The 27373-nt window shown below is 51.0% G+C and overlaps 7 protein-coding genes across 7 annotated transcripts; 3 read left to right on the top strand and 4 right to left on the bottom strand.

Annotated features, from left to right (window-relative positions):
* Window positions 1-1115: 1115 nt before the first annotated feature.
* Window positions 1116-2312, bottom strand: NEUTE1DRAFT_123388 (uncharacterized protein; the record flags this gene model as incomplete). Its single annotated transcript, XM_009854230.1, has 1 exon — window positions 1116-2312. One exon carries the CDS (start codon window positions 2274-2276, stop codon window positions 1116-1118), a length of 1161 nt encoding a protein of 386 aa, XP_009852532.1.
* An 897-nt stretch (window positions 2313-3209) lies between these two features.
* NEUTE1DRAFT_102248 (uncharacterized protein) lies at window positions 3210-3512 on the top strand (the record flags this gene model as incomplete). The annotated part of the gene is made up of 3 exons (XM_009854229.1): window positions 3210-3260; window positions 3299-3372; window positions 3461-3512. 3 exons carry the CDS (start codon window positions 3210-3212, stop codon window positions 3510-3512), a joined length of 177 nt encoding a protein of 58 aa, XP_009852531.1.
* A 7496-nt stretch (window positions 3513-11008) lies between these two features.
* On the bottom strand, window positions 11009-11719 carry NEUTE1DRAFT_123387 (uncharacterized protein; the record flags this gene model as incomplete). The annotated part of the gene is made up of 1 exon (XM_009854228.1): window positions 11009-11719. The coding sequence occupies one exon, from the start codon at window positions 11717-11719 to the stop codon at window positions 11009-11011; it is 711 nt and encodes a 236-aa protein (XP_009852530.1).
* A 5000-nt stretch (window positions 11720-16719) lies between these two features.
* NEUTE1DRAFT_123386 (uncharacterized protein) lies at window positions 16720-18448 on the top strand (the record flags this gene model as incomplete). Its single annotated transcript, XM_009854227.1, has 4 exons — window positions 16720-17102; window positions 17202-17519; window positions 17591-18112; window positions 18187-18448. 4 exons carry the CDS (start codon window positions 16795-16797, stop codon window positions 18314-18316), a joined length of 1278 nt encoding a protein of 425 aa, XP_009852529.1.
* Window positions 18449-21636: 3188 nt separating this feature from the next.
* Window positions 21637-21942, bottom strand: NEUTE1DRAFT_102245 (uncharacterized protein; the record flags this gene model as incomplete). Its single annotated transcript, XM_009854226.1, has 1 exon — window positions 21637-21942. One exon carries the CDS (start codon window positions 21940-21942, stop codon window positions 21637-21639), a length of 306 nt encoding a protein of 101 aa, XP_009852528.1.
* An 8-nt stretch (window positions 21943-21950) lies between these two features.
* Window positions 21951-24187, bottom strand: NEUTE1DRAFT_84631 (uncharacterized protein; the record flags this gene model as incomplete). The annotated part of the gene is made up of 2 exons (XM_009854225.1): window positions 21951-22321; window positions 22423-24187. 2 exons carry the CDS (start codon window positions 24185-24187, stop codon window positions 21951-21953), a joined length of 2136 nt encoding a protein of 711 aa, XP_009852527.1.
* Window positions 24188-26246: 2059 nt separating this feature from the next.
* Window positions 26247-27156, top strand: NEUTE1DRAFT_111367 (uncharacterized protein; the record flags this gene model as incomplete). The annotated part of the gene is made up of 3 exons (XM_009854224.1): window positions 26247-26314; window positions 26644-26732; window positions 26846-27156. 3 exons carry the CDS (start codon window positions 26247-26249, stop codon window positions 27154-27156), a joined length of 468 nt encoding a protein of 155 aa, XP_009852526.1.
* Between the last annotated feature and the right edge of the window lie 217 nt (window positions 27157-27373).

Here is a 27373-nt window from a genome sequence, read left to right as displayed (position 1 = left end):
CGCGGTCACCGTGGTGAGGTACATACGATGAGACTGACACACAGTGACCATTGTGACTTTGACATATGGTGTGATTAGGCTTGTGCGTGTCTCGTGTGTTTCGGTGAGTCGGTGGTGGTGGTGGTGGCAGTGGTGCTGGAGACCGAAGGACGTCTCCGGGAAAGTAAGAAAAAGCCCGAGCCGACACCTTACACACGTGGGAAACGTGAAGAAGAGCTCGGCAGGGGAGAGGGAAGGAGAAGGGAAAAAAAAAAGAAGAAGAATGGTTTCAAGTTCCCGTCTTGGCCTTGACCTCGCTTGGCCACGGTTGGAACCTAAAGTTCCTTGATTCCTTCCTTTGTTCTCTGAGCTTGTTCCTTCCGTGGGCCCACCCGAACCCCGACGGGCCGATTGCCCACCTTACCCCTTGACTAAGACCGAATGGTGGTCTGCCCCTCCGATTCCCGAACGGAACCAAGGACGCAAGTTGACCGATTGGGGATGGCGGGGTTGGACGGCTGACAGGGGGTTCGGGAAATAATGAAAATTTTCTCTTCTGTTTCTGACTGCGGTCCGAGAAGAGAATGGAAGCGAGGCGCCAGAAGACGACCCCTGCTTGAGTGTGCAGTGCGCGATCGTGGGGCCAGCGTCCTCTCGATTTTGTTTGGAGGGGAGGATGCCGTCAGGCTTGGGTGTGAATGGCGGCAGTGCCTGAATGGGTGCTGCTACCGCTGGCGCGCGGCAGACTGCTTGCTGTCCTGTCAATCAGGCACAGAGGAGAGGGCGGTGCAGCCATGCTGGCAGACCCCTGGGAGGTCCGCTTGCTTCCTTGCTGCCCACGCGTGAACCTTGCTGACCAGCCAATATCGAAAGTCCAACGAAAACGAGGTGCCTTGCAGGAGACGACAGCCCAATCTGTCGCCGGGTGCAGATGCAGATCCGAAGACTGCCAATTGGGGAAGGGGATTCAAATGTGATGTTTGGCATGCAATGGTGAAAACGCAGAAAAGAGGTCTCAGCTGCGGCGAAGTAATAAAAAAGACGAGGTAGAAAGAAAAAAAAGTATCCAATGACGGGCGTTGTTACAATGAGCATGGCTTTTGTTGATGGCCGTGGCGATTGATCAAAAAAACTGATTACCTCCGCGGCATCTTTGCGCTAGCGATCGCCTGTTGATAACGGAAGTCATCATCGGTGGGATACCGGTTGTCAACGTAGCCAGCAGGCGCCTGGACATAGACTGCTGGATGATGTGCCACAGCCCGAGGAACAGCAGAGCTTGGCTCGCGGATGCTCGCGTACTGTGGTGCCGGATAAGAGGGCGCATTATAGGCGTAGTCGTAGGCATCTCTCGCCGACACGAGCTGAGGGCCTGGAACCTGTGGTCTGGGTGCACCGCGACCAGAAGATTCAATGTAGCTATCACGCTGGCTGTTCCGTGGCTGGCCTCTGATGGTGGCCGGCGGGAGAGATGGGAGAGACTGGCTGCTGCTCTTGGCATCGTTGTCGTCACCCCGAGTGCGGAAGCGGCTGCGGAGACGCTCCTTCTCCTCGTCAATGACCGGTCGTTCGTGTGCCAGTGCCAGTTGTCGCTCCCTCTCTAGCTGTCGCTCCCACTCACTGTCCATGTCCAACTTCTCGTGTTCTCTATGTGGAGCACGTCGGCTCGAGCTTCGGCGAGGTCTCCTGTCCTCCGATGAGTCGGATGGCGGGGGCATGGACATGCTCTTGCGCCGGGGTCTCTTCATCTTCTCGGAATCGACGGATTCGCTCGACTCTTTGGGGTCCTTTAGTTCCGTGGCTTTCTTGGCGTCTTCGAGTTCCCGCAGCTTCTTGTTTTCCTCCTTGAGCTGCGTGTTTTCGCTCGTAAGATCCTTGTTCTTTTGCACTAGCTCGGTATTCTTGGACTTTAGCTCGGTGAGTTGATCGGATAGGACCTCGTTCTCATTCTGCTTCGCGTCCAGTTGTGCTTGCAGTGTAGCCTCACTCTGAATGACCTCCTTGTGAGTGATCTTGAGCTGGCTGTGGGATACCTGAAGTCGTTCAAGGTGTTGGATTTTGGCCTGGAGATCTTTGATCTTGTCCTCTGCCTGCGTCAACTCATTCTTGAGGCGCAGAATCTCACGAGCGTCCCGATGGTCGTCGTAATCACGGGGTGTGTAGGTACGATCACTGTTGGGAACACCGCAGTCGCTACCACTTAGAGAACCGACCCCGGAATCGCTCCTCTGGTGATCCGAGTAGTGGGATGCACCCGAAGGGGAGTCGTCCCGGAATCCAACCTTCTTGTGGGACATGGCTGCTGCGGGCGTCGTAGTAGCCTTGAGTACGGATAGGTATGTAGATAGCTGTAGCAAGCTGTAACCGTAGACGGAAGCGTATGTAATGGTAGGTTGGTGATGGAAGGCTGAAGGGTGTTTAGACCAGAAGCAGCAGAGTGCAAAGATGTGTTTTGTGCTGATTTGACGGCGCAAGAAGGGACGGTGCTGCAGAGGTGCCCGACTGGTTATATTATAAAGAGAGAGTGGGAGAGGAAAGGGTTGCGGGCAAAAGAGACTGAGGCAGGGGGGGGGGATGGATGGGAGGCCCGCGCCGAAATTGGGTAAAGGACAAGAGACTAGGGCTAGGACAGACTGTGGCCAGACTGATCAGGACTGGTGTGGCAGGGGGTGCAGAGATGCAAGTACACTATGTAGACTCGGTAGCTTGCGCGTACAAGAGGGTACCTCTGCTCAGTGACGTCCACGGGCGGGACGGCGGATGACAAGACTATACCGGGCAAGATTAGGAATGCTGATGCTGCCCTGTTCTGTTTGGTTGGGTTGGGCCTCAATGGCACCGAAAAGCCAGTCTGGATCCCGGAGTTGGGCCAATAAGCGGAGCTGGGAGTCAAGGGTATAAAGCGCCGAAGGTATGAGGTCCTGGGACAGGAATGAGAAAGAGAGATGCCTGGTGAAATGGGTGGAAAATGTGTGCGTGTCTCACCGTCGTCAGTCACCCGGGCGACCAGAACGTTTTTATTTTGTTTTCTTCTCGACTACCGTGTCTCGGGGCAAACACTGCCTTTTCGACGCCGCAGTTCACCAAGCAAGCCCAATCGTCAGAAAACACAAGGGAAGGGGGTACGGATTCGCACTACTACGACTACACCTTGGATAACCAGAGGTGGAAGCCAGGGCAAGCAGATGGCACAAGGAAGAAACGGGAAAGGGTGGTGACAGTGGGGAACCATGCCATACGGGGCAAAAGAAGCCAGGAGGACTCTGGCCAGGTATCAACTTGTATCCAGAACTCGATGCTGTAGTGTAGCTGGAGAGAGCCACCATCCAGGCAGCTCGCGCCGGCTACCGACCACGAGGCTTACCTTGGTGACGAAAAGGGAAACAAGGACGTGTACTAGGTACTGGCTACTTGCATCCCTGTAATTCCATGGGTCGGGGATCCATTGATCGGCGGACCATGTCGGACCCCCCTGGAACAGAACCCAAGCATGGCGAGGCAGGGTTGGGAAACACAGCAAACACCCCATGTGAAGGTCAATTGTGCACCTATGGGCAAAAGAGCATAGGAAACACTGGGCATCAAACAGGAGGCGATTCTCACGCAGCCACCATGTTCACCTTCAGGGGCAACTGGGCCGTATAATCACCGCAAGGCTCTGACAAGACCAGAGAAGCAAAAGCGGCGATCAGGGTAGGTGTGTAATACACTATAGGTGAGCAGATCCACAGCGGCACAGCCACATCCTGACACGTCCGGCTTCCGGCTTTCACCAAGGCGTCTTTTGGGGAAATGGTCAAAAGTCGGAAGAAGGTTGGTCGTTTGCCATGACTGGTGAGACGGCCAAGCCAGGTCTGACAGAACAACAGCGACCAACAAGTGTCGAGTCGGACATGTCATGCCGGCGACTATCAGGGCTTTTCGTTTGCCTGGCTGCAGTTGCGGAAATTGGATGCTCGTTGGCTTTCTCGCGATCTTGCTCATCTTGTGGGTTTGCGTGTCCTGCGCGAGTCCTGGATTTTGCTTAGCCATTTCCCTAGCCTCGGAGGCTTGGTTTGGCCGTTTCAGTAATCTGGCGAACCAGAAGACTGGCGAGGAAGGGGGTGCATAGAGGTATAGGTGTGCTGAGTGCGGACTGGCAGGACGAAGTGGGTCTGGGTAGTGTTTCTGAATGCCATTTGCACACATGGGCGGATAGATGGATAGCTGATGGGGGACCGTCCGTTTGCCCATGGTTTGTGTCGCCATTACAGTGATATTTACATACATATGTCCATTGTGGTTTTCTTGGGGATAGTCCAAACATAGATTGAGTGGATTGCCCAATCCAGCCTTTTCACTGCGCCCTCGATTCCGAAGCACCAGTCAGGAAGTGCATGATGAGGCGAGCGACAAAGGGGAAGCGCGGCTTTGTGGATGTGAAGCTATTCGTCCGGGTTGCGCAAACAGACGTCTGACGGGCGCGGACAAGCAGGGGAAAGGGGGGGGTTTTGGTGAGACGTCTCCTGGCTATTTCTGGCCCACGATGCGCGGCTGTGATGTAGGAGACGCCGTGACTGACGCATTGCGCACCCGCCTTTATTATGCGTGCTGTGCAGTGCAAGTGCAAGTAGGGCGGCCAGACCAAAAAGAGTCGAGGGATTCCAAAAAGGACCCTTCCCCTTGCCCAAAACACGAAAAGGTCTCGGCCGGAGAATATCAAACCTTTTCTTTTTCTTGTTCAATTTTTATTTTGGCTACATATTCGATTATTTGATCGTATGCGTCCAGATCAAATTTCACATGCGTTGCCACCTATTGGAGCCACTGTTGTTGTTGGTGTTGTTACTGCCGTCGTCCCTTGTCTTGTTTGTGAAGCGTCGCACGCCATTATCGCGAGATTGTTGCGGTTAGTTTTGTTTACTATCTCTCCCCCAGAGATGTCTGATGGGCAGTCGTCGAGGCTTTCAATCCGCGCTCGTGAGCGATCTTGGTCGCTCGACTTTTGTTGGCGATTTGTGAATGAGAGAGTTCTGGTGTGACGCTCAAGATGTTGGATGGCGCTGTGAGTGTGAGAAGAGAACTAAAGATTTCCAGGGTTCGTACTAGTTGCCCGAGGTGTGGGTGACAACGGGCAGGAAATGTAGAAATGGCTGACTTCCATCTTCAACGGAAGTTGATGGACGCCCCCTCCTTTTTTGCTCAGTGGAAGGTCCCGTCCGCTACAGTACCCCCGCCTCCTCCGCCGCCAAGTCCACTCCGAATGACCCCGCGGGCCCACACTGTGAACCCGCGATGATCAGGAGCTCCACTGCACCCTCCTTCCCGTCTCCGTCTTCCCTTCCTTCAACATTTCAGGAAAAAGATGGGAGAAAAGAAGAAGCCACCGTCGCGTGTGTCTTTTGTGCAACTGCAAATCTCGCGACCTGACCGCTTTCAGCCAGCCCATTTTCGTTTAACACCTGATTCAATTCATCATGGCCCGTGTTACCACACGTAAATGGGATGCTTTTCTCTGATGGCGGCTGGTTCTCGTGAGAATACTCTTCGACGCGGATCCAAATGTCGCGACGGTCATTCGGGGGAGGGGGCTTACAAATTTTTTTATTCTTTCCTCCCATCTCTCAAAAGGTGAGGTCGCATCAGCTAATCTAGCGCGGGTCAGTCTAGGGCATCCGAATCCGACCTGTCGCTACTTGGATCCATCAGATTGGCAGAAAGGCGCGCGTCAAAAGGCCAGCTGCCACGGCTGCTACTGCATCAGAAATGAAAAGGGCTGTCACGGGGTTCTTCTGCAAGTCGATGGCTGTTCCCGTCTTCAAGGTTGCCATGCGACGCACTCCCACTGTCTACCAATCTGGGGAGAGGGATGCAAGTCATAAGCTCCCGTGTTCGTTTCTCTCGGTCTCCAGTCAGCCAGTCTCCATCCGGCTAACGTCGTTGAGCTGTCAAGGTGAGCGAGGGTGCCTGGCTCTCCCCGCAGCCCTACGAAGAAGCGAATGGAGAATGGTTTGGTGGAGTTGCCGACGGGAGCCAAGAAAGACGGAGTCCACACCCGGACCGCAAGTCCACGGCTCCATCGACGGCGACGTGCTCCACCCGGGGAACAAGAAGCCCCGACGCAGGCGACAGTATATCTATGTAGAGGTAGTGTCCACTCGGGGGTTCCATCGTCCGCCCTCGTCATTCCTCCTCCCCTCCAGTTTCCATCGCCGCCGTCGACCGCACCATTGCAAGCGGGGAGTGGGATGCTACCGACACCACGACCTACACACTTACTGTGTATCATCACAGAAAAGGGGGGTGCAAAGAATTGCGTCGAGGGCGAGCAGGGAAAACGCCCGGGAGAGCGCCGAGGAACAGCCGTCATCTCTCTAGTCTGCCCAGAGATATACTAACCATGCAGTATATACTGCTCCATGTTTGTCAGTCCTTCATCTATTTCTCCGTCTACTCCCGTCTATCCGCCACTGGCGTCCATATCATTCAATTTATTTTGATGCATTCGCGCATTTGCGTCTTTGGCTTGCATCTCGCTCTTTAAGTCTGCAATATGCTATCTCCAACTCACCTCGTGGTCTTTGTGACTTGACACCTTTTCAAAATCTCTTCCTGTCATACAAATAAAGAGGATGTGGAAAGGTGTGCAAATTAGGGCATCTGACTGGCCCATCATTTCCACCGGCCACTACAACCTGAGGCCACACTGCCGGTTGTAGAGATACATGATGGGAACATGACCTTCAGCAGAACAGCCATTTTCGAAACAGTGGAAAGACTGAGACAGATGGAGGGGAGGGTCTACCACGGCCGACATCGCACACCCCCATTTTGGCAACTTTCGATCAAATCGTCACATTTGATAGGCCCGGTCGAGATCCAACCCTCGCTTAAGTGGGTGTAATGGACGTCGCCGGAAGCCAAGATCAGAGGGGGGAGGTGAAAGAAGTGTGTGAAAATCCAGGCTAAATTGCTCATTCGGACATCCTATGCTGATAAGAAAGACAGCAGGCGAAATATCGGCCACTTAAGGCCCGGAGGTTGTCACCATCCTAGTTCTCCCGCTTTGTTGAGGTCGGCAAGTTCACTCTATCCCCAACGAATTTTTCCTTAATCATTCTATACCTGCGCAAAGAATGCGCAGTTCAAAAAGCGCGACTCCATCTTCTCATCACCTGCCTTTTTTTTTTCTTGTTTTTTTTTCTAGTTCATATCCGTTGGCGGCCACGATGTCGACCAGGTCTCGGAGATACATCACGCCGCCAGCCGGCCGTTTAGATTCGATCCGACACGCCAAAAGCAAGCAACTACCCTGACCACCTTCCGATCACGATGCCTTTCGCTTCTCACTTCCCTTCTTCGCGTACAACATACATACCTAGCTGTGTGCGGCCGACTGATTTGATCATGCAAAGCTCCGCCGAGACAAGCAGAGCTTCCGTTAGCCACAGTATCGGATCGAGAATACCTCAGATGTTTGCACATTCACCCGGGTGGGGTTCATGTCAGAAGAAGGCGGCAGTTCGCCAAGCCATCTCTGCCTAGCGCCAACAGGGGGGTATCCGACCACTTCCAAGAATCGACCATAGTGATCCTTCGCCCTTCATTGTGATGATAAGAGTGCTTGATGGTTCTGTCTGTGGCTATCTCACACTGAAATCAAAGCTTTCTACCGTTCACTATGTTGTTTTTCAAGCAGAGAAGTAACAGAAAGCCGGGAAGAATGCCGACGGAAAACACAGCCTCGTCCTGTGTCGTCCATGTATGTATACACTTAATCCACCCTCGGCTTCTTGCTTCGTTTCAATCCCTTGTTACCTAAACGTCGATGCATATCTCCGCGGATCTCATCTACACTGCAGTGAACCAAAGTGAAAAAAGAAAAAAAAAAAGAAAGCCCATTGTCTGCCTAAGATGCCGAGGCTCTTCCATGTTCCACTTCTAGCAAACTACTACCATGTTGGTATCCGCTTCTGGAACTGTATATCGCAGGCAGAAAGCATAAGACCTCAAATCGGATTTGTGATATGGTATGCATACCTACCTAGTGTAAATGTGGATAATGTGTTTCCCCTCACCTATGTACGTGAATCGCCCCAGTGGAAGCCTACCTAGGTATGCAAGTCATAGGCACAGCCATATAGCCATTCGTAGTGTAGTAAAGATAACTAGGTATGTACTAAGCCGTTTGAAATGCCCACGTTCTAGACTTTGTCGCCACTTCCCAGGCAGGAAATATGCAGGGTTTCATGTACAAAATCACTAGTGTGTAGTTGTAGTTGAAGATCAGTTCTGTTTTACAGGCCAGCAAGCGTTCACGATTGTATCTACAAACCCCACGAGCAAAACGTGGAGGATCTCGAACTACACTAGAGTTAGGTAACTCCGTGCCACGGGTGTTTGCCATGAGGCGAAAGACAAAGTGAATATTTCATCCAACCTGCAAGTGAATCACTACGTACTGTAAATATAAGTGTAGAGGTAGGTAGTAGGTAAGAGTTCGGAGGAGCTTCGGGAGACTTTCTCCTCACTCCGTCTTTTTCACCTACCTGCCTGCCGTCGTTCCCCTCACCTCATGCCCCGCACCAGGCGGGCACAAAGTACCCTCTACATCTTCACATTCTACACATCTAACTGAATAGCGAACGCAACCCAACCCAATCAAACCCGGACTCTTCCTCCAGCCATTACTATCCCCACATCAATTGTCTCCTGCCCTGCAGGGGACAACAACTGCAAGCTCTATGACTGAGTGCAGTGCCTTCTAAAAAGCGACAGGTCTCGTGCATTGTGCATTTCTCCTGCGTCTAGTCCCATTCTCAATCGCAATCTACACTGCAATGCGTAGTACTGCGTGCGTACGTACCTATTGCGTGTTGCGTATGCATCCGGTTGCATCCGTTTCTTGCGCCAATGTGATTTTTTTTTTTTGACTTTTTTTCACATTCAGCTTTTTGTGGGTATGTACCTCTAGGTATGTACGTACGTAACGTTGGTGCAGAATAAATGCGATCAATGTAGGTAGGTAAGTGTAGGTCAGTATAGTAGGGTAGGGTGAAGTTTCACGGATATACCTACCTACCTACCTACCTACCTACCTACCTACCTACACAGCAGTACAGCCCAAGATGGCGCTAAACTGAAGGGTCTCAACTCTCAAAGAAAAGGTCAATAACATATCAGAAGGTAGGTACCTAGTTATCTCTCAATTACATACCCAGGTAACTACAATAACAGCCTCGTTAAGTTCTAGGGTTCAGTTGCCCCTCATTTCGCAACGCATCGCCATCGATCGGTATCCATGACCAAGTTATTAAGACTACTACCCACCAAGGCTTTCATCTCGTCACAACCTATGTGGAATGTTAGTTGGCGGGGCCTCCCGCATTACGAACTACTGTACATACAACTAACTTACCGCTACCGAGCATATCTCCTCAGCACAGAACTATCTTATGTTTGTCACATGTTGGTCCCGTTCAAACTATCCAGTCTGACAGTCTGAACTAAAAACCAGAAAATCATTCAAACTCTACAAACTAAACGGATGTGATTGGCTCGGCCTCACTTACGACATACGTACGTATACTAAAAAGGGACTTTACCATGACTTCCAACTTCTTCAGTACCAAGTAGGATGTTGCCCATCAGTCTTTTCAAGCGAGATGCTTCCGTTGAGTAGGTAGGTAGGTAGGATGAGGTGAGGTGAGGTGAGGTGAGGTGAGGTGAGGTGAGGTGAGGTGTAAAGATGGACCCATCCACTGACGCTGAGCGGGTTTCCCTTGAGGTCTACATGCTTCTGTTTGTTTTCCCCTGCGTGCAGCAATATGTAAGTCGCTGTCAAGAAATGTGCGTGATGAGGGCTTGCTTTTCAAGTAAGTTCGTGGTAGTTTATTGGTGAGGAGGTAGTGGTTGGTAGTGGTAGTGGTGGTGGTGGTGGTGGTGGTGGTGGTGGTGGTGGTGGTGGTGGTGGTGGTGGTGGTCTTCTGCGGTGTTCTTCAAGTTTGTATTGTCTTTCCAGACAGTCTGGTACTTCAGATGCGAACTGAACTAGCAGAGATTCTACTACTCAATAAAATATCCAGTTCCTGACATGAAAGACATGCATGGGAAGATTCAAAAGTCTCAAAAATACATTATCAAGAGGATAGTTGAGCAGTGTAAATTTGCGCGGGCCATCTTTATACTTGGATGACTGACTGAAATTAGGTACCGTATGGATCGCGAGGGTCCCTTCTGATCAAGATATCCTATCCTAAAAGAGAATGTACAAAAAAAAAGCACGGGCACCTGAACTTGATCGTCCAACTGCTATCCAGAGCACTTGTGGGATTTGTGCAGGACAAATGTATGTAAGTCCCCCAGCTGTACCTTTTTTTCGAGTTTCGGCTGGATCCGGATGTGGTGATGCACAACATGACACGGCGGCGCACGAACCACACATGACTTCGTTGGTAGGTAGGTAGGAATCTACCCAATTGAGTCATACCGTGTAGGAGTCACAACTTTTTCTGCATTGTGCAGTCGCTCATTTTATTCAAAAGCCGATGGCCATCGATGGCTTGCATGACATGTACATGATGTCGGTACATGATGATGATGATGATAAGCTCACGGGGTTTTGAGGAAAAAGTAAGGTAGTTAGGGTGGTAGGTAACTGGGATTGATCTTGGAATATCAGGCGAATTGGAAGGAAAGTAGAAAGAGGCTATGGAATAGATGTCTATGTAGTCTATTGTGTGGGTGGAACGGTGTAAGATAAAGAAGTAAGGGGACTGTTAATATTCTACACGCGATCATTCCAATTGAGGTCTCTGTTGCACGCCAAGTTCAAGATGTGAAAAAGTGAAACTGATGAAATACTTGGTTACAAGAAAAGGGTATCGTCGTCGCAGAGATGTTGAACAAGTGAAAAGAAACCAAACCACAAGCGTACTAGGGAAGAATCGTATCGTACAAACCCACCGTAAAATGGATAGAATGTGAAGAGAGACGCAAAAAAAAAAAAAAAAAAAAAAAAACACCCATCAACCGCCGGCCAAGCCGACCCTCAAAAGCGAGAAACCCTCAATCTTCGCTCCAACTCGAGCACCTGAGCAAGCTGCTCATTTTCCGCCCTCAGGTTCTCATTCTGGGTCCTGAAGGCCTCACTCTGCTGCGTGTGGATATCGAGGTTCTCACGCAACCTCCCGTAACGCCGCTCAAGATCGTTGTTTTTCCGCTTCTCCGACTCAAACTGCAACCTCCAGTTCGCAACCTCCTGCTTGAGCGCATTAATCTGGTCAACCATAGGCCTAATCTTGGCATCCATTTCATGACGGAGCTCGCGGGCTCTAGCGTTGAGATCGTCCTTGTCCTTCCGGAGCTTGGAGTTCTTGCGCTTCAGGTTATGGATCTCGTCCTCCTGAAGTCCGTCAAGGTTGGACAAGCTGTCGAGCGAGCGCCGGAGGTTCGTGTTGTCGAATTTGAGCTCCTCTATGCGGGCGTCCTTCTGCTGGAGCTCGAGGTCCTTTGCCCGGAGCTCGTTGCGCAGGTTCTGGTTCTGCCGGTAGGCTTCGTCGTAGGCCTCCCGGAGGACTCGGTCGTGGTCGGTCATGGTGTTGTTGTTGTTGCTGTTGTCTGCCAGTAGCTCGTCCCGGTAGACGTAGATGCGCTCTTCGCTTCGGGTTCTGGGTTGATAGCGCGGGCTTCTTGGACTTCTTGGACTTCGTGGGCTCCTGTCAACCGCTCGGGTTTCGATAAAGACTCGATGAGCAGGCATAGGGCCGGCGTGGGATGATGATGATGATGGTGTGCTAGGAAGAAGGTGTCTTATAGATAGGGGACTATCGATGGCTCGTGGGAAGACGGTGACTAATAGTTGATGGCAGGGCAAGTGATTGGTAGGGCTGAGCTAGGAATATGCAGGTTATCTGCTGCAGGTGTTCGTTGCTATTCACCACTAGGAGTTGAGAGAAGTAAAAAGGTGGCCGGGAAGGGGGAACGAAGCAGGTGGGATAGGTGGGTGCGGCTTGTTTAAGAATGACGATAGTTGAGCATGATGTTGTGATAGGACTGGATGGATGGAGAGGTGTGTGTGGCACAAAGGTCACCAAACACTACAACACTGGCACGTCTGAAGGCCCGGTTCCGGAGCGAGGCGTCTAGCAATGCCACGGTAGGTTGACTTGATCATGACATACCCGGGAAGGGCGAAAGGTCCAGACTAACACGGATGTAAGGTTCTGCATGAATGTGTCCTTGACAAGCAATGACCAAGATACAGCCGCAACTCCAAGGGCAATCACAGGTCGGAAAGGCTACCATGAGGGCGGCCGCCGACATGATTGGGACAACAACGTTTGTTGCCCCCCCTGGCCTTTTGCCCTTGGTGTTGTCCATACCCCATGGGGAGAGAGGGGCCGGGGGAGGGCTGCCTTGGTGCCCTGGTGCCTGGAGCTGTTGGCCAGGAAGGTGTTCTTGGTCAGTGGTGTGTGTGTATGCCAGGAGGGTGATGGGTGTCGTCTCGAAGAACTTGGTTGAGGTGTACCTGGTATGACTGGATCTCGTGTAGTTCAGATAAGGTGTAGGCAGTGTCTCAGGTCAAGGTCAACAGTCATTCCTATTCCACTTGGACGGTGCATGACGACGGAAGGCCGCACAAACGAGTGTGTCGGTGTCAGTCATGAACGAAAACCCAGGACAGACGAAGGACAAGATTGTGATATGGCCCAAAGGAAACGGACGATATCGGCGGCACCCAACACCAGAAAGGCAGATGACGTATGTACCTAGCTTCGACTCGGTGAGGTGCCCCTCCAAACTGAGTGTCAGCCAAGGTGAGAGGCCGACGATGGTTACTTCAGTTAGTAACGAACCAAGAGGTTTAGACTGGCGATGCCCAGAGAAGGCGCTTGTTGTTGTTGTGGCCTGGCACCAATTCCTGAAAGCGGAGGTGCCTGATAGGGAAACTGCAATCGAAGGAAGAGAATACTAGGTAATAAACGCGGCAGTCACGTTCGGGACACACCGACTGGCTCATCAGTCGCTGTGCGTCAACGGTTTAGCGGGGATGGCGGGGCCTCAATCAAACACTGTGGCTCTGTGGCTTAGCTCCACTACACGTGTAATTCAGTTGTGCCTCACAGGGGCTGTCCCGGAGTCCTCCCTCTCCCCCGCAAAACTCCAGTCCCCTCCTCCTTGATTCAGTTCCTTCTCCTCCATGACAACTTGGACGTCACATCGATCTCTCCTCAGCCTCTTGTTCCCCAATATCATCGTCATCTTATATTTCTCCAATTGACCCAGCAGAAACCTCTCCATTGTCCCATCATCTCGAATACCTTATAGTCAAAGGCAAAGGCTGTCAGTGTCCACGCAAAGTCCCCTGCTGGCTGCTGCCTTGTCATCTAGAATGGAAGTCGTCCAACAAGTTTGGCGATTGTGTAGTCACCACCCCACAACAGGATGTCATTCGGATACAGCCAACTACACCACAACCCACATGGCTTAGGAACATGACTACACCAGCCTCTCAGCCTCACTTCGATAGTCATACGGCAACCCTCTTCCTCGAAGCCCTTTGGCCGGTCAATCGTCACACGTTCCTTGCATACCCCTCAACATTGGCTCTGGAATGAGGTTTACGCAATCATCGCAGTCCAGATCTTCAGCCTTTTCATGCGGCTGAACACCATGACTCAAGGACGGCAAGGCTCTGTGGCCCAGCAAGCCCATCCATTCTTCTCGTTGGACTAATTGTCCTCTGTGACCGTGGCAAGAAGTCGTGCCTCGTTGTCACAGCAAAAGCTCCGTCCGTGCCGCTTCTCCCAGCTGGTCAAGGGCCAGATGTAGTGGTATTAAGAGGCCGCCCTATCTCTTTTCCCGTCGTTGGCAACAACTCTCTGCTTGTATATGCCCGCCTGGGAAACAACTCATAGCTGATTTATCTTCACAGTTACATAGCATCAGCCCTTGATCGGTGCAAGGATTGACGGGTTTGATTTATCAAATCACGACCACGACAAAAACCAGTATTCGTTATGATGCAAGACAACCCGCGTCGGTGATTAATCACTATTCGTCTTTGCCTGTCAAACATTCCCGGGTCTTTTACATGGCAAGCCGTATACCGTGGCTACCGAGAAGTCAACGGCATTGTTCAGTACGCCGACGCACCAGCTCGACTCCGAGCCTTCAAAACAGTCTAGACGCCTCAAGTGATGCTGTATGGGCCTGGTTTGTTGGATAAGCACGGCCAATATCGACCAACGAATAGACGAGAGGTCTTCATTGACCACTACGGGCTGGAATGTCATACGTGTACATGATCTGTCGTCTGCCCGTGCGCCCATCATCTTGGACCCACTGAGCGAAAGTTGTTGCTGCCTGCCCTAGTGTGCGGGATGCGGTCGTGAGATCCCGAGCAGTGGCTGTCATGAGCGCCTACGATCAAGTTCCCTTGTTGCAGCTCGCTGGTCAGTACAGGCGCTTTGCACCCTTCACTTGCAGAGATTCGTTTCATTATCGAGCGGTTCACGCCACGGGTTCCTTTCTTTTTCTTTTCCCCATTGCAACCTATTGATGGCTGGGAGCGGATTGGTCGACAGAGCTTCCTAGATCCAGGCAGATATCCTGTTGGAAAATCGAGACTCCTCGGTGGCCAGGCCGAGAACGACCGATTGGACATCTACGTGCCTCAACTATGTTCAGTCAACCTCAGACACTTCTGCTCATCTACTTACTGTCACTCGTCCCGTCCTCATCATCCCCGTCCCTGAGATCGCCATCACCTCCCGAACCGGGTGCCACCAACCCTCCCCAGCTCGCCCTTTAGCTAGTTACGCTCTCCAGTTGTATCGAAAACACTTCCCCCTCCTGCGAGTTTGGCCCCAATGGCACCCACGGGGTACTCATCATTTTCAGAGATTCCTGTGCTCGTAATCTCGAGGTGCCCTGACTCGGGCTTTCTGTGCATTATTCCCGCAGGCCTTCACAACAATAACATAGTTTGGGCGTGTGGCTCAGTTGGTAGAGCGTTCGCTTAGCATACTCACCTGTATGCGAAAGGTCCTGGGTTCGATTCCCAGCTCGTCCATTTCTCATCTCCGTTTCTCCTTAGGGCGTGTGGCTCAGTTGGTAGAGCGTTCGCTTAGCATGTTTCCGAGCATGCGAAAGGTCCTGGGTTCGATTCCCAGCTCGTCCAATACGCTTGATGTGATCTTCTTCTTTTTTCTTTTTTCTTTTCTATCACCTTTCGCTCTATTTCTCGGTCTTATCCACTGCGTTTGGGCTGATCAATGTATATTTCATGTTTTCGTCCTTTCTCTTTGGCTGCCCAACAACGCAGTGTACTATAGTCCGTTTTTGAAGTTGGCTTTGGCATTTGATCTTTGCCTTCTTGTCTCATTTTGCTCTTCGTGGCGCAATTCAAGGGGTCTACAACCGACTGATCTTTACGAACCCAAAATCTCGACAAAGGGCGATGATTGCTCTCTTACCACCGCTTATTCTCATTTGAAGCAGATCTATGTAACACGGGAACTAGGCTCAACATAGTTAGTATATGCGGTGTCGCTCGATTGGCTGCCCGTCATTTGCGTGTCAGACTTGCCAGTCGTTCTAAATTGGTTTGCTCAGCTTACCGGCCCCGCTGGCTGCCCTGCATGCAGCCGATGCAGGTGCTTCCCAGATCTGCTAGATCGTATGGGAAATAAGGCAGATCTGATTTGAATCAGAATTGACGGTAGTTGAAGTGCTCGGGCAGAATCTCTTTATCAAATTGATGAGTGAGTGCCCACTCGGTTTGAGGGTTGACACCTCGTTGTATTGCCCGAGATACAAACTATGCACAAATGAGCCACCAACAAGTATAACATCAACAACAATATCAACGACAGAAATAACAAAGACGATGACGGCCGTGATACAACCAAGATTTTGTGGTGGTGGTGAACGTGGTGGTTCTGGACTGGGCGGGCGGCTCGTTGCAAGCGAGGTGACTTATCGGTAATGTTTTCCCCATCGCACATCTCTTCCCAAACAAAAGCCGGGAGATCCACGTTAACAGACGAACTAGTATCGAGCTATACAGCCTTTGACAGTCGATCAAAGTGATCTGTCTTCCTTGGCGATCAGGGTCATCTGCAAGCTGGCCATAAGGGTCCTTTGGGGCGGTTGGCGGCCTGGTCGCCACCACGGATGAATGACAGCCGAGCTCTTGATCAACGCTAAAGCATGCAACTGAAGCTCTGGTAGAACTTATTGGCATTTATCGAACCAACACATCAAGGCCCCGTGCTGGATCCAGCATAAACTCCCCGGACGTTCCTCGACTCAGCACGCACGAAGCCAACGATAACATGGCCTCTTGCTGTTTGAAAAGCAATGAGTTACTACTTTGACGTCTTGGTTTCCCTTTTCAGCTCATCAACATCGAGCCAAACTATGCTGGCAGTATCTTGTTGATGAGGACGCAAGAGACTCGAATACCGATGATCGACACGATAGCTTCATGCTGTACTCGACCTATCACTTCAAGACTTTCCGTAGCACCTGAGCTGGCTACACATCTAGCAGTGATCGACTGGTGGATTCAGAGCTGGTTTCTTGACGGCCCTCGAGCGATTTCACCTTTCGGAGATGCCTGGTCCGCGGCTCTCAGCCAGAGTTTCGTGATGGGTGCTACTAGGAAGAAGCATGTCGACTCTGTAAAACCAAGATATATAAACCTTGCCGCCAGTCAATCTCTGTTGCCTGGTCTTCTGCACCTCATCTGGTCTCTTCTTGCAGCACGTCATCTCATCCTTCCAATTATTCTTCTCCCCAACCTAACATATCGCTAACTTTGTCACCAACATGGCTTTCTACAACAGCTGTCGAAACGTCAAACTCACTGGACCAGTACTTTCTGCCGATTGCAAGGACCACAATGGTAACTGGATACCCTCGGATATCAATCTCAACCGTTACATTGGCAACAACGATGGATGCTTTAGCACCAAAACAGAAGAATTCTTTGATAGTGCTACAAATGTCCGCCTGGAAGGCTCAGTCCTCCATGCGCAGATGCTAATGACTTCGGGACATTGGCGTGACGAGCAAACGATTGATCTCAACCTGATCATCTACAACAATGATGGAGATCTCAAGTTCAAGCAGCACATGTCAGTCGCTCCCTCTTTACCCTTACACACATGCAAAGGCACCTCTTACACTTGAGCTTGTTGTTTACCAATATTCTTGCTCACCTATCTACTGCACAGGCACGAGTCCATTCTGAAGACTGGCTCCTTCTTCTACCTTGACGGCAGCGTTCTGCGCGGTCTCGTCCTTGGCTACAACGGCAAGTACAACGTGGCCGAGATCGATCTCAACGATCACTACGCCAACAAGAATGGCTCCTTCCAATCCGAAGACAACCACTTTTGGTACTCGTCTAGAAACCTCACGCTCGATCCGTCGCCCGGCGCTCTTACTCTTAAGGGCGAGCTGACGAACTGGGACAAGAATTGGCAGCATGCAGAAATGAACCTGGCTATCTGCATCATGAACGACGATGGCAAGTTTCGTTTTGTCAGGCAGTAAGTTGAATTTTTCTTTTCCCCTGAGCATTCTCTCTCTTTATATCTTGCGAACTAACATAAACAAACAGCGACGGCTTCTGGGACCGCGACGGCTGGTTCGCCAAGACCTTTGAAGGCGTGCCCCTCATCGGCTTCGTCATCGCCGGCGTGCACGAAGCCGCCGGCAACCACGAACACGCCGCTCGGGCGCTCGCCAAGTGCGCCAACAGCTCCATCGTCTGTGTTGGCGTCGTCGTTGGTTTTATGCTCGGCGAGTCGGTCGGGGCCGTCATCGGCGCCGGCATCGCCACGCCCATTGGCATCTGGGTCGAGACGGAGATCAAGGAACACCTGATCGAGGACCCGATGCTGCTGGCCGAGTTCGAGGACGCCACGCTCGGTCGCTACATTGGCGAGACCTTGCTGAACATGGGCATGGCTGCCATTCCTGGTGATCCGATTGCCAACATGACGGGTGCCGCTGGCAACGAGGCGCTGAAGGTGACTTTCCGGAAGGCCTTGACCAATTATACGCGGCAGGTAGTGGCGGGCATGAGGTCCACTGTGGCGCCGACGGAGATTGAGGAGAAGACCAAGATTCTGTTGTCCGGGTATGTTTGTTTTTCTTCCAGTTTCTGCAGATGGTTTTATGGTTGGCTAACGATTTGTCTGTCTGGCAAAATAGCATCGGTGACCTGCTCAAGGGCCAGCCGCCTTCCAACTGGGCGGAAGCGGAGGAGAAGGTCAAGAACGTTTTGCGGGACAGGGGCGCGGAGGTGTTGAACGTGCCGCCTATGGTGAACTTCAAGATTTAGACGGATTATGGAACGTAGAGGTTGTGTGTCCCTCGAGAAGTGATGGTTGGATGGATACATATAGACGACGGCTTTCGTGGATGAAGTTATAGGCCAAGTTTAGACACGAATATGATGATGAAAGTTCCTGAGCATAACCTTTGCAAGACCTCTTGGCTCCACAAGAAAGAGACGAGACTCGCCCGCGCGTCACTCGCTCTTTTTGAAACCAACCCCCCCCCCCCAATTTATCAAGCCTCTGGTAAACCAGTCGGGTAAATCCATCACTTGCGATTCTCTAAAGGAAAGTCACATGTTTTCACTGACATGATGGGGCCAACTAAGCGCTAGTGTCCTTGAGGTAGTGTACATAGGTATCCTGGCACAAGCCGAGAAACTATGTAAGTTGAAAAATGGCGGGCGGGCCGTCCCGTTACATACTACAGTACGCCCCAGTGTCGACAAGCACACTGTACCATCTGCACCACGATGATGTGCCTTAGTTAGTTCAGTTCTGTAGGTCCAGCATTTGAGGATGTTGGAAGGTGCATTAGTGGCTTGGGTTTTGGTCGAATACCTATTGTAGGGTGGTCTTTTCTTGGGTATTTTGTTAGACATCTTCTTCCAATCAGTCATGGAGGAACTTCGCTCCATCGAACTCTCCACCTGTTAGCACCATACTCTGATTGTAATGTCATGACTAACAACTAGGCCCGAATTATTAGCTGCCTGCGTGGGATAAGTGAATTTACCAAGGTTCTGTATTGATCACACAGCCAGTTTACGAGTTTACGATAGTGCTTACCTGCAAGTCTAAACATTAGTTGGAAACAACGTCTTGTTCTTCTTCGTCCTCGTTATGCATTTCGAACGAGGTTAAGAAAGAGGACCCCATCATTCCTACGGTTCGGTCTGACTTCCAACCTACACTAGCTACACTGACTGGTTTCTATTTCACCAAAAAAAAGCTCGAGAGAAATTCATCACGAAATCGAAAATTCTACGTCCTTTGAGGTTTGAGGGGGAAGCAACAGCATTACCTTACCTTAGCCTGGACCAAAGAACCAAAAACAACAAAAAAACGAGGGAGATGCCGAAGGAAGGTTCATTCATTCATTCAACACGCAAAAATCGCATCAAACCCTGCCTTCCTCTAACTTCACCTGATTTACCATGATTTTCGACTGGACCTGCCTCAGCAAGCGCCAACCAGCTAGTCCTAGGTCTACCTATCTAACCTACCTACCTACTCACCCTCAATACAGTGCTTCTTCCCGAATTGCTTGTGACGACACGTCTCGAGTATCTTGAATTTAAACCAAAACAGGGTCCGATGGCAGCTGTTTTTTCTTTCTTTCTTTCTTTCTTTCTTTCTTTCTTTCTTTCTTTCTTTCTTTCTTTTTATTTTTCCTTTATTTTTTCTTTTTTTCCAACGACGACGTCCTGACTAACCGCATTGAAGTATAATCTTCACCCAGTGGCTCCACGGTGCTGTACATGTTATGATTCCGAGGTCTCGAAGAAGAAGAAGGAAGGAAAGATCTACTCGATCCCCTTCAAATAAGTCAGCTTTCTACCTCTGAATACCAAACACGGCAATACGGCAGAAGGACGTCCGTCCGTCTCTGGTCCCGTCACACTACAGACAGACGCTTGCTGGCCGCTGGGGAGTCGAGAAAGAATAGAACCCATAGAAAAAATAATAAAAATTATCATTTAGTGATGGTTGAAGAGTAATTATGCACTTAGCATCATCAGACAGATTAATGAATGTGTTTCCAGCGGGGTTTTCACAGGTAGTTATTCCCAGCCACGTCCATGAGCAAGAACGATCGATTGACAGAGTCGGGTATCTTGCACCGGCATCCATGCTGCGCTTTGTCTGGGGAACTAAAGGAAGTGTGATGTATTTACTTGATGATAAGCTGGAGGGTTCCCAGAACACGGTAAATCATCCGCCGTGGAAACCATGTGGCACCAAGAGGAAGAAGAGCTTTGTACTATATCTAGTGAAATCTTGGGAGGGGATATCAATATTGTGGTGATGTTGTTAGATAGGGGGCGCCATAAAGTTGGTCAGGGTGACGACGGAATGACACCGCTCTTGGTTGCAAAGAGAATGACGATAATCATGGTTGTGGGGAAACCGAAAGAGACGGAAGGACGCAAGGAGAAAGTATGAGTTGATGGAAATTAGTATTGAAGGAGAGGAGATTACCTCAGGAATATTTTGACGAACCTGATGAGTACACTATTTAAGCGAAGTTAGGCCGTCCAAGAAAAAGAAAACAACATGTAACAGGTAGTTACGCTTGTCCTGAGCCAACTGGAGCACCTCTTGGATGGAATATGTGCGTCGTGGTCACGATGGTTCAAAAAAAGCGAGAAAGCGTTTGAGTCTCGGAGAAAAACACCAAAATGTTCATTTTGGTAAAACCCGCTTTCGTCTCACACTTTCTCTCTCGGGATCCTCCGTCTTCTTCTCCGCTACCTTCCTTTACTCGTCATGGTACCCTCCCGAAATGGAAGCTTTTACACTTATCCAGGCCTCAGGGTCTTGCAGCGGCCCGGGGGCTTGGCACTACGCTACGCCGGCCCATCTTGACGCTTAGAGATGTCTCAACGCTCAACATAACTCAACGCTTGAGAGACTTGATAAGTCCCGCGCAGCAATGACAAACATGAAGCGAATTCACAACCCACCGCAGCAGTGAGCAGAAATAAACAAGATAGACAAGCACGAGTAAAAGCAAGTAATATTGTGTGTAGGGTATCAAAAACATCTCTTCTGTTGAGTCACAGGGGAAGGGCCAAAAGCTAGACAGAGACTTCTCCGGTTCTGGCAAGGCTTTTGGTGATCAGACAAGATCGACGGGTGTTTAGGCCCGACGCCATCTTGCAAGCCTCCCCCATTCGACACTCATTCCAATCCCATTCTTCTCCTTTCGTTTCATCGCATCTTTTCGACGGGGTATGCACACATCCTTTGAAGTATCCAATCCATGCCCTTCAAGCCAAAATGTGTATCCTGATCACTCGGGCCAATGTTTTCCTTCCAGCCGCGGGAACCATGTGATCAAAAATGAAGTCCAAGAAGGTGAAGGTGAAGAAGAATAGAAAACATAATACAGGGACAAGGTAAAAGAAAAAGAAAAAAAGAAGAAGAGAAAGAAGAAGAAGAAGAAAGCTAGCAGCGACGAATAAATGTGGCTGATGAAATGGACAGCAAAATCCTAAATCTGCGACAAGGAAGAATGAAAGCGAACTGATACTAGTCGAGGACGGGTCAGTCAAGCACAACCTTCAAATGGGCCAGGTACCTTCCGGGCTTTCCATCCCGCTTATTGAACAAAAGGCACGTGTCCTGAGCCAGCCACACCTTTTGCAGGTTGCCTGTCCTTGAAGATTGAAGCATCAATGCCGGCGAACATGTCTGCACGTTGTCTCACGTTCGGAGACATTTTCGTTCCTCCGCTGAAGAACCCAGGCAACCTGCCATATGCATCTGCTGGATCGCAATACTGTCGGTAGTGTAACCGAGGCTTGGTAAAGCGACTGCTGAGAACACACCTCGCAACAGTGAACTGCCCTGGATGAAAAGCGTCCTTCAACATCTCCCGTACGGCCACGGCTAAATCGAGCGTCATACCACGCTCTATCTCGAGTATGGCTTATTCATCAAGGCAACCTCCCTCGCAATTTCCCCCCACTCGAGCTCCCGCATGATGCCTTGGCCTTCGGAAGACGACTCGTTATCCTCCTGGCCATCGGCCGTCAGGGTGTAGTTGCCGTGATCCTTGGTCTCTTGGTTTGAGCGAAGGAACTCCTCCCACTTGAGCAGCTCGTAGGCAAACCTGAGGTGAGGCTGGATGATGACATTGAGCCGCCGAGCGCGGACAAAGCAGTATGCGCGCGGGAAGGACATTCCCATGGAACGCATCACCTCGGCGATGCAGATGGTGGCGGAGCGGGACACACCAACACGACAGTGGACTAGGGTTGCAGTTCCGAGGCGGCGGCCACGGTCTACGAAAAGTTTTGTCAGTAATTCTGTGATGCGGGGGAAGGAATGTGGGAAATCATGGGGTGGGAGAACATGAAGAAAGTTGAATCCAAAATCAACGCACCAATGAACTCCAAGCAACGCTCAAACTCATCTGTCAACGGATCAATCCCGTTATCCTGCACTCCTCGCACAATACACGTGTTCTCCTCCCCCCATTCCTGCAACTCCCCGTCTCGCCACATGGCCATCTCACCCACACTCAGAATTTGGCCGATGCCCATGGCCCTAAGCAGATCTGGATTGTTTGCGTGGGTAAGGTTGCCGAGGTACATGTAATCAAGGATCCTGCTGGGTAGTGACCCGTCGAAACCTGTCCACCACTTCGGTTCGTTTCTGACGAGCTCCGTAACTTGTGCGAGGCTTCGGTCGGTTCCAATGGGTGATTCTTGTAGGAGTCGTGGAGCGATTGTCGCTAGGAAGTTCACGTCGGAGGGGTATGCGAAGAAGTTGCGTTTCATAATTGTGTGCAGCTTCAACCAGGCTTCGGGGATAGGTAGGCCTGTGCTATAGCTGTAGTATGCAATGGCCAAGACTGTGGATTCTGTATAACCATCTGCGCAGTGAATGAGAATCTTTCGGGGGCTTAATGGTGGCCAAGATCTGTCTTTACCAGCATCAGAAGATTTCTCTGGCCTAGTCCCATGTGAAAGATGCCAAAGCCATTTGCAAGTGTCCAGAAGAGCGTCTGCATCCGCATGGGAATAGTTGGGAACTAGGAAGCTTCCTGAAGAAGGAAAGTCAAAGTGGACGGGTTCTGGTACGTCGCCCAGCCCGTCCTCAGCAAGAGCTTGCAGAAAAGCTGCGCAGGTGTTGGCCCTTCCCATGTCGCTGCACTCGAGCTGAATATGATAGCCATTGTCCTCTTCGATGATTGGATCGGGCGTAGGACCCATCCACACGTTGGGTGCAATTTCCGAAGCCTGGGTCATGAGATACATTTCAAGTCTCTCTTGATTGACAAAGTCCAGTACATTTCCCGTCAGATTACCTGTCGAATCGACTGCCACAATCTCACGATGGTTCTGTTCAAACTCGTCGAATGGACTGAGGCAGATAAAGGTGTTGTACTCGGGAACCCAATGACACTGTAGTTCATGCTTGTAGCGCCACTTTTGCTGGGCCGAAGCTATGTCCCAACCCAACTTGCAAACGGCCGCTTCGTTATCGCCGTAGACTATGATATCGCTCGTCATGGCGGCCTTGGCGGCTTGAATTTGGAAGTTGCGGACGGAAAAGCCGTCAACGGGGTCAACATCGATGAACTCGGCGCTGCTTGAGTGAAGGAACTCGTAAGGTGCAATTGCACCCTTGAGGCGAGAGAAGTTGAGATCGCCATCGGCCTTGACAAGGGTGATTCCACGAAGGCAAGAAGGGGTCTTTCTCAGCGCACGCGTGCGGGCGCTGAGAAAGAAGTGCTGCTGCACTTGGTTCCGGGGGTGGAGGCCATGATACCATGGGAAGACGTGCGCGGGGTCTGGCAAGGGTTGCCTCGAAAGATGGTCCAAGGCAGCAGCTACGTCGGCGGCGTCGATCTTGTAGAGCGAGAGATGGCCGGAGTCGACATGGTGGAAGCGATGAGGCGGGTAGAGAAACGAGCGGGGGGACGAGTGCTCATCGGCGCCATTCGTCAAAGGCCAGGGCGAAGGCGGCGGCGTATCAGCGTCGTCCTGCGGAGCTGGACCTGGAGGGCAAACGGGAATGTGTTTGTTGGGGACGGGCGTCGGGTGACTGGTCGGCTGCTCTATGGTGATGGTGGTGGTAATGGAGCCAATGGTGGAGGTGGACCGATAGTTGGCGAATGGTGGTGGAAGGGCAATCGTCGCCATTGTTCCTGCGTTATGGTGGATATGATATATGCGAGACTGGAGCTAGTGGAGGTAGGTAGGGTCATTCGATTGCAATTGCAACGGATCGAGGTGGTCGGATGGTGAAGAGGGAATCATAGGAACATGTCGACAGCAAAGAGAAGGAAGGGAGGCGCCAAAAGGTGAAGTGGTCGAGTTTCGTGTAGCACAGGAGGAGGTTGTCAATGGAATGGCCAGGCGAATTGGAGATGAGGAAGAAGCAAGAAAGTGAGGGGAGCGGGTAGGGGTAGTGTTGTAAGGTGGTGTTGGGGGAGATGAAGAGAGACGGGGCTGGGCTGGCAGAGCAGGGAGGAGGGATGGTCGAGGCCGCGGAGTGACAGGCTTATCGCAGATCCCTGCTTGTTATATAACAGCCTTGGTGTGGGAGGGCAGCTCGCGCTGAGACAGGGCAGATAAGATCAGGGCAATGGCGTGGATGTTCACTCCGAGACGTCGAGACAAAGAAAGGGGAATGGTGTAAATACCAGGCTCAAGATTGGAGAGATGAGGGGAAGGAGGAATAAGACGTCGCTTTGCTGAGCTCGAGACGGCACTATGAATGGAGAAATGTGGTGTGCTATTAATGAGGCTAACTGCTTCGAGACCGGTGTCTTCCGAGGGGTGGGACGAGAGCGTTAAAAGTCACCACCTCGTCCTGTCGTGTATCCGTGTTGCTCACACCCGAACTGAGGTGCTGGCTGAGTGTGTGGTGAGGTGATTGTGGGGTGTCAGGATGGAGGATGGTTTGGTGTCAACAACACATTCCCGCCCTTGGGCTCTCTCATGGAAATGGATGATGACGATGGTGATGATGATGGCGATGATGTTGGAGATGATCAAGTTTACTCCAAAAAAAAAAAAAAAAAAAGATGCTGAAAGTGGAAGCTTTCCCCGGAGCCCACTTCGCCCACACTGCCCTGTTCCGCACCCAACAGTCTGGAAGGGTCCTCGTCACGAAGGGGCAGACATTGGGGAAAGGTTGCTTTATTGAGCATTGGCGCTCAGCGGAATGGGGCGTCGCCAGGGTATCCCAGGGAGCGTGGTAGCGAGCAGGGACTAGATCGGCAAGGCGTGAATTGCCTTGGTCCCCACGTGATATTGTTGTTGATTTGATTTGTTTCGCTCATGACTTGCATGTTGTGCAGTGTGTGCAATTGGAATCAATTCCTCGAGACGGAATGTCTTTTTTCTCATGCTGGTGGGCTGATTGATGGTGCAGAGTGCAAGTGCGGGCAAGCAATTGGGGGAGAGGGTCCAATCACTTGCAATGTGAAACAAAAGGCATCATATTCCAGCCCGTGTCAGTGTTAACAATGCGATCGATACATGACGGTACTAATTACCTATGATTGACGGCGGGCGAGCAGCGGGTGGGCAAGGAACTTAAGCCATGATGAAATGCAAAAGCTCATGTTGGAATGGCACTCACTTCCAGTGGTTGGCCAGGTGCAGAACCCCGCGCCGCGCCGTCCAATGGCATGCTCGGGCGGCTCCTTTGTATCTTGTTGTTGCAGGCATGCGCCTTGGTGACCATGTCACAGGCACAACGTCGAGATGGACCAGTAGGAATCCAACGTCGCTGAAGGATTAGACGACCACCTGCATGTCGAGGGAGCCAGTGGGGAGTCATTGCAGACCATCATGTCGTCCAATGCTGAGGTGATCGCGATCGCCTCCATGGTTGACAGGAGAGAAATTTGAACATGCTCCAAAGATTCGAATCGAAAGGAGCTTCGGCAAGACAGCAGCATGCTGCCAAGAGGTACAGCATTTGGACAGGCCCGAGTCGCTCATGGAGACGACTGGAGCGACTGCGAGACGGGATGCTCTACGGTAGTAGGTAGAGTATTTCGAAAAAGTTCAATGCCCAAAAAAGGCCCGCATACCCAGACAAAGTTGGCGCTAGGTGTCACTCTTTTGGACTGAATGCTCCGGGTGCCTGCCCACAGTGTGACTCTTGATAAGATAAGGCCCGGGACGGAACCTAGGTAGGTCAGTCAAGGGAACATCATCCCGCGCCAAGTTTTCCCAACTCTTCACCATGCTCGTGATCCAAGACGAAGACTCCCAAGCAATTGCGCCATATCTCTTCAATCCGTCTTCACCAAGGTCCTGGGGCTATGTTTTTATTTTCCCCATCCTTCTGAACACAAAGCCACAGAAACAGTCACGGGTCCACCCTGTGTCACACGGCAGCACGCGTCCAATGCTACGGAAAGTTCCACGTTCCCCGCTTTGGCCCACGACGGGGGGTCCGGACCCTTTATGGGTGCCCGATCCCACGTGTCGATCGATGAGTTTTAGTTGTCGATAAGCTACACTAAAACATCCCAATCGTCAACAATATTTTGGACATTGACTAGCCATGGCATTCTCCATAGTCTTGTCGCTCCCATCACCTCAACTATGTAGTCTAGTACACTATAGACATCTTCAAGTGACATGGCAGGGTTCAGTATTCTACGGTACAAGGTCAACATCGACGCAATATCCCCAGCCGATAAACATTACCTTGTTCTCGCCTCCTGTGTGGATATGAGAATGAGGATCTCGGGCTCATGACTCGCAACCTATAGCCGTTGTTATAGTCTCAAAACACGACAACCGTTGTTGATTTTGACGGATACCAACCTACTACAGGTAAACATCTGCTGGTCGGGCTAGTCGGGCACTTCAACTCAACAAGATGCGGCGGCATATGCAGACCAGCCGCACACGTCACATTCACATTTCCGCCGGGACACCACCGGGACATGGAAATGAAGCCTGGTGCTGATCATTTTAAACTCGTCCGGGATGCCTGGCTCCTCACCAAGCCCAAACAAGATATCTATCCGCCAACCGAGCGTCCAGTCCCAATTGGTACCAATGCAGACGAGGCGGACATCACGCGCCGCAAACATGGCCTTCTCTGGTGGAACTATTTGGTGATCATGTCCAATGGCCTGTAAAACAAATAAAGTAGCAAAGACTAAGTTTTTGTGTATTGCTGCGTCATTCCCGTCTTGGATCTTTCAATGATGGAGCTAACGATGGGATTTTCGGACGTTGGAATTATCACTACCTAGTCTTCTTTCTTTATCTCAGTAGGCAAGCGCCCTTTGATAGGTACCTAATTCAAACTCCCATCTACGGACACTAAATGCATTTTGCATGGTCCATGTTCAT

Source organism: Neurospora tetrasperma, assembly GCF_000213175.1.
Source record: "Neurospora tetrasperma FGSC 2508 unplaced genomic scaffold NEUTE1scaffold_4, whole genome shotgun sequence".
Lineage (NCBI taxonomy): Eukaryota > Fungi > Ascomycota > Sordariomycetes > Sordariales > Sordariaceae > Neurospora > Neurospora tetrasperma.
This window is presented reverse-complemented; position numbering and strand designations above follow the sequence as displayed.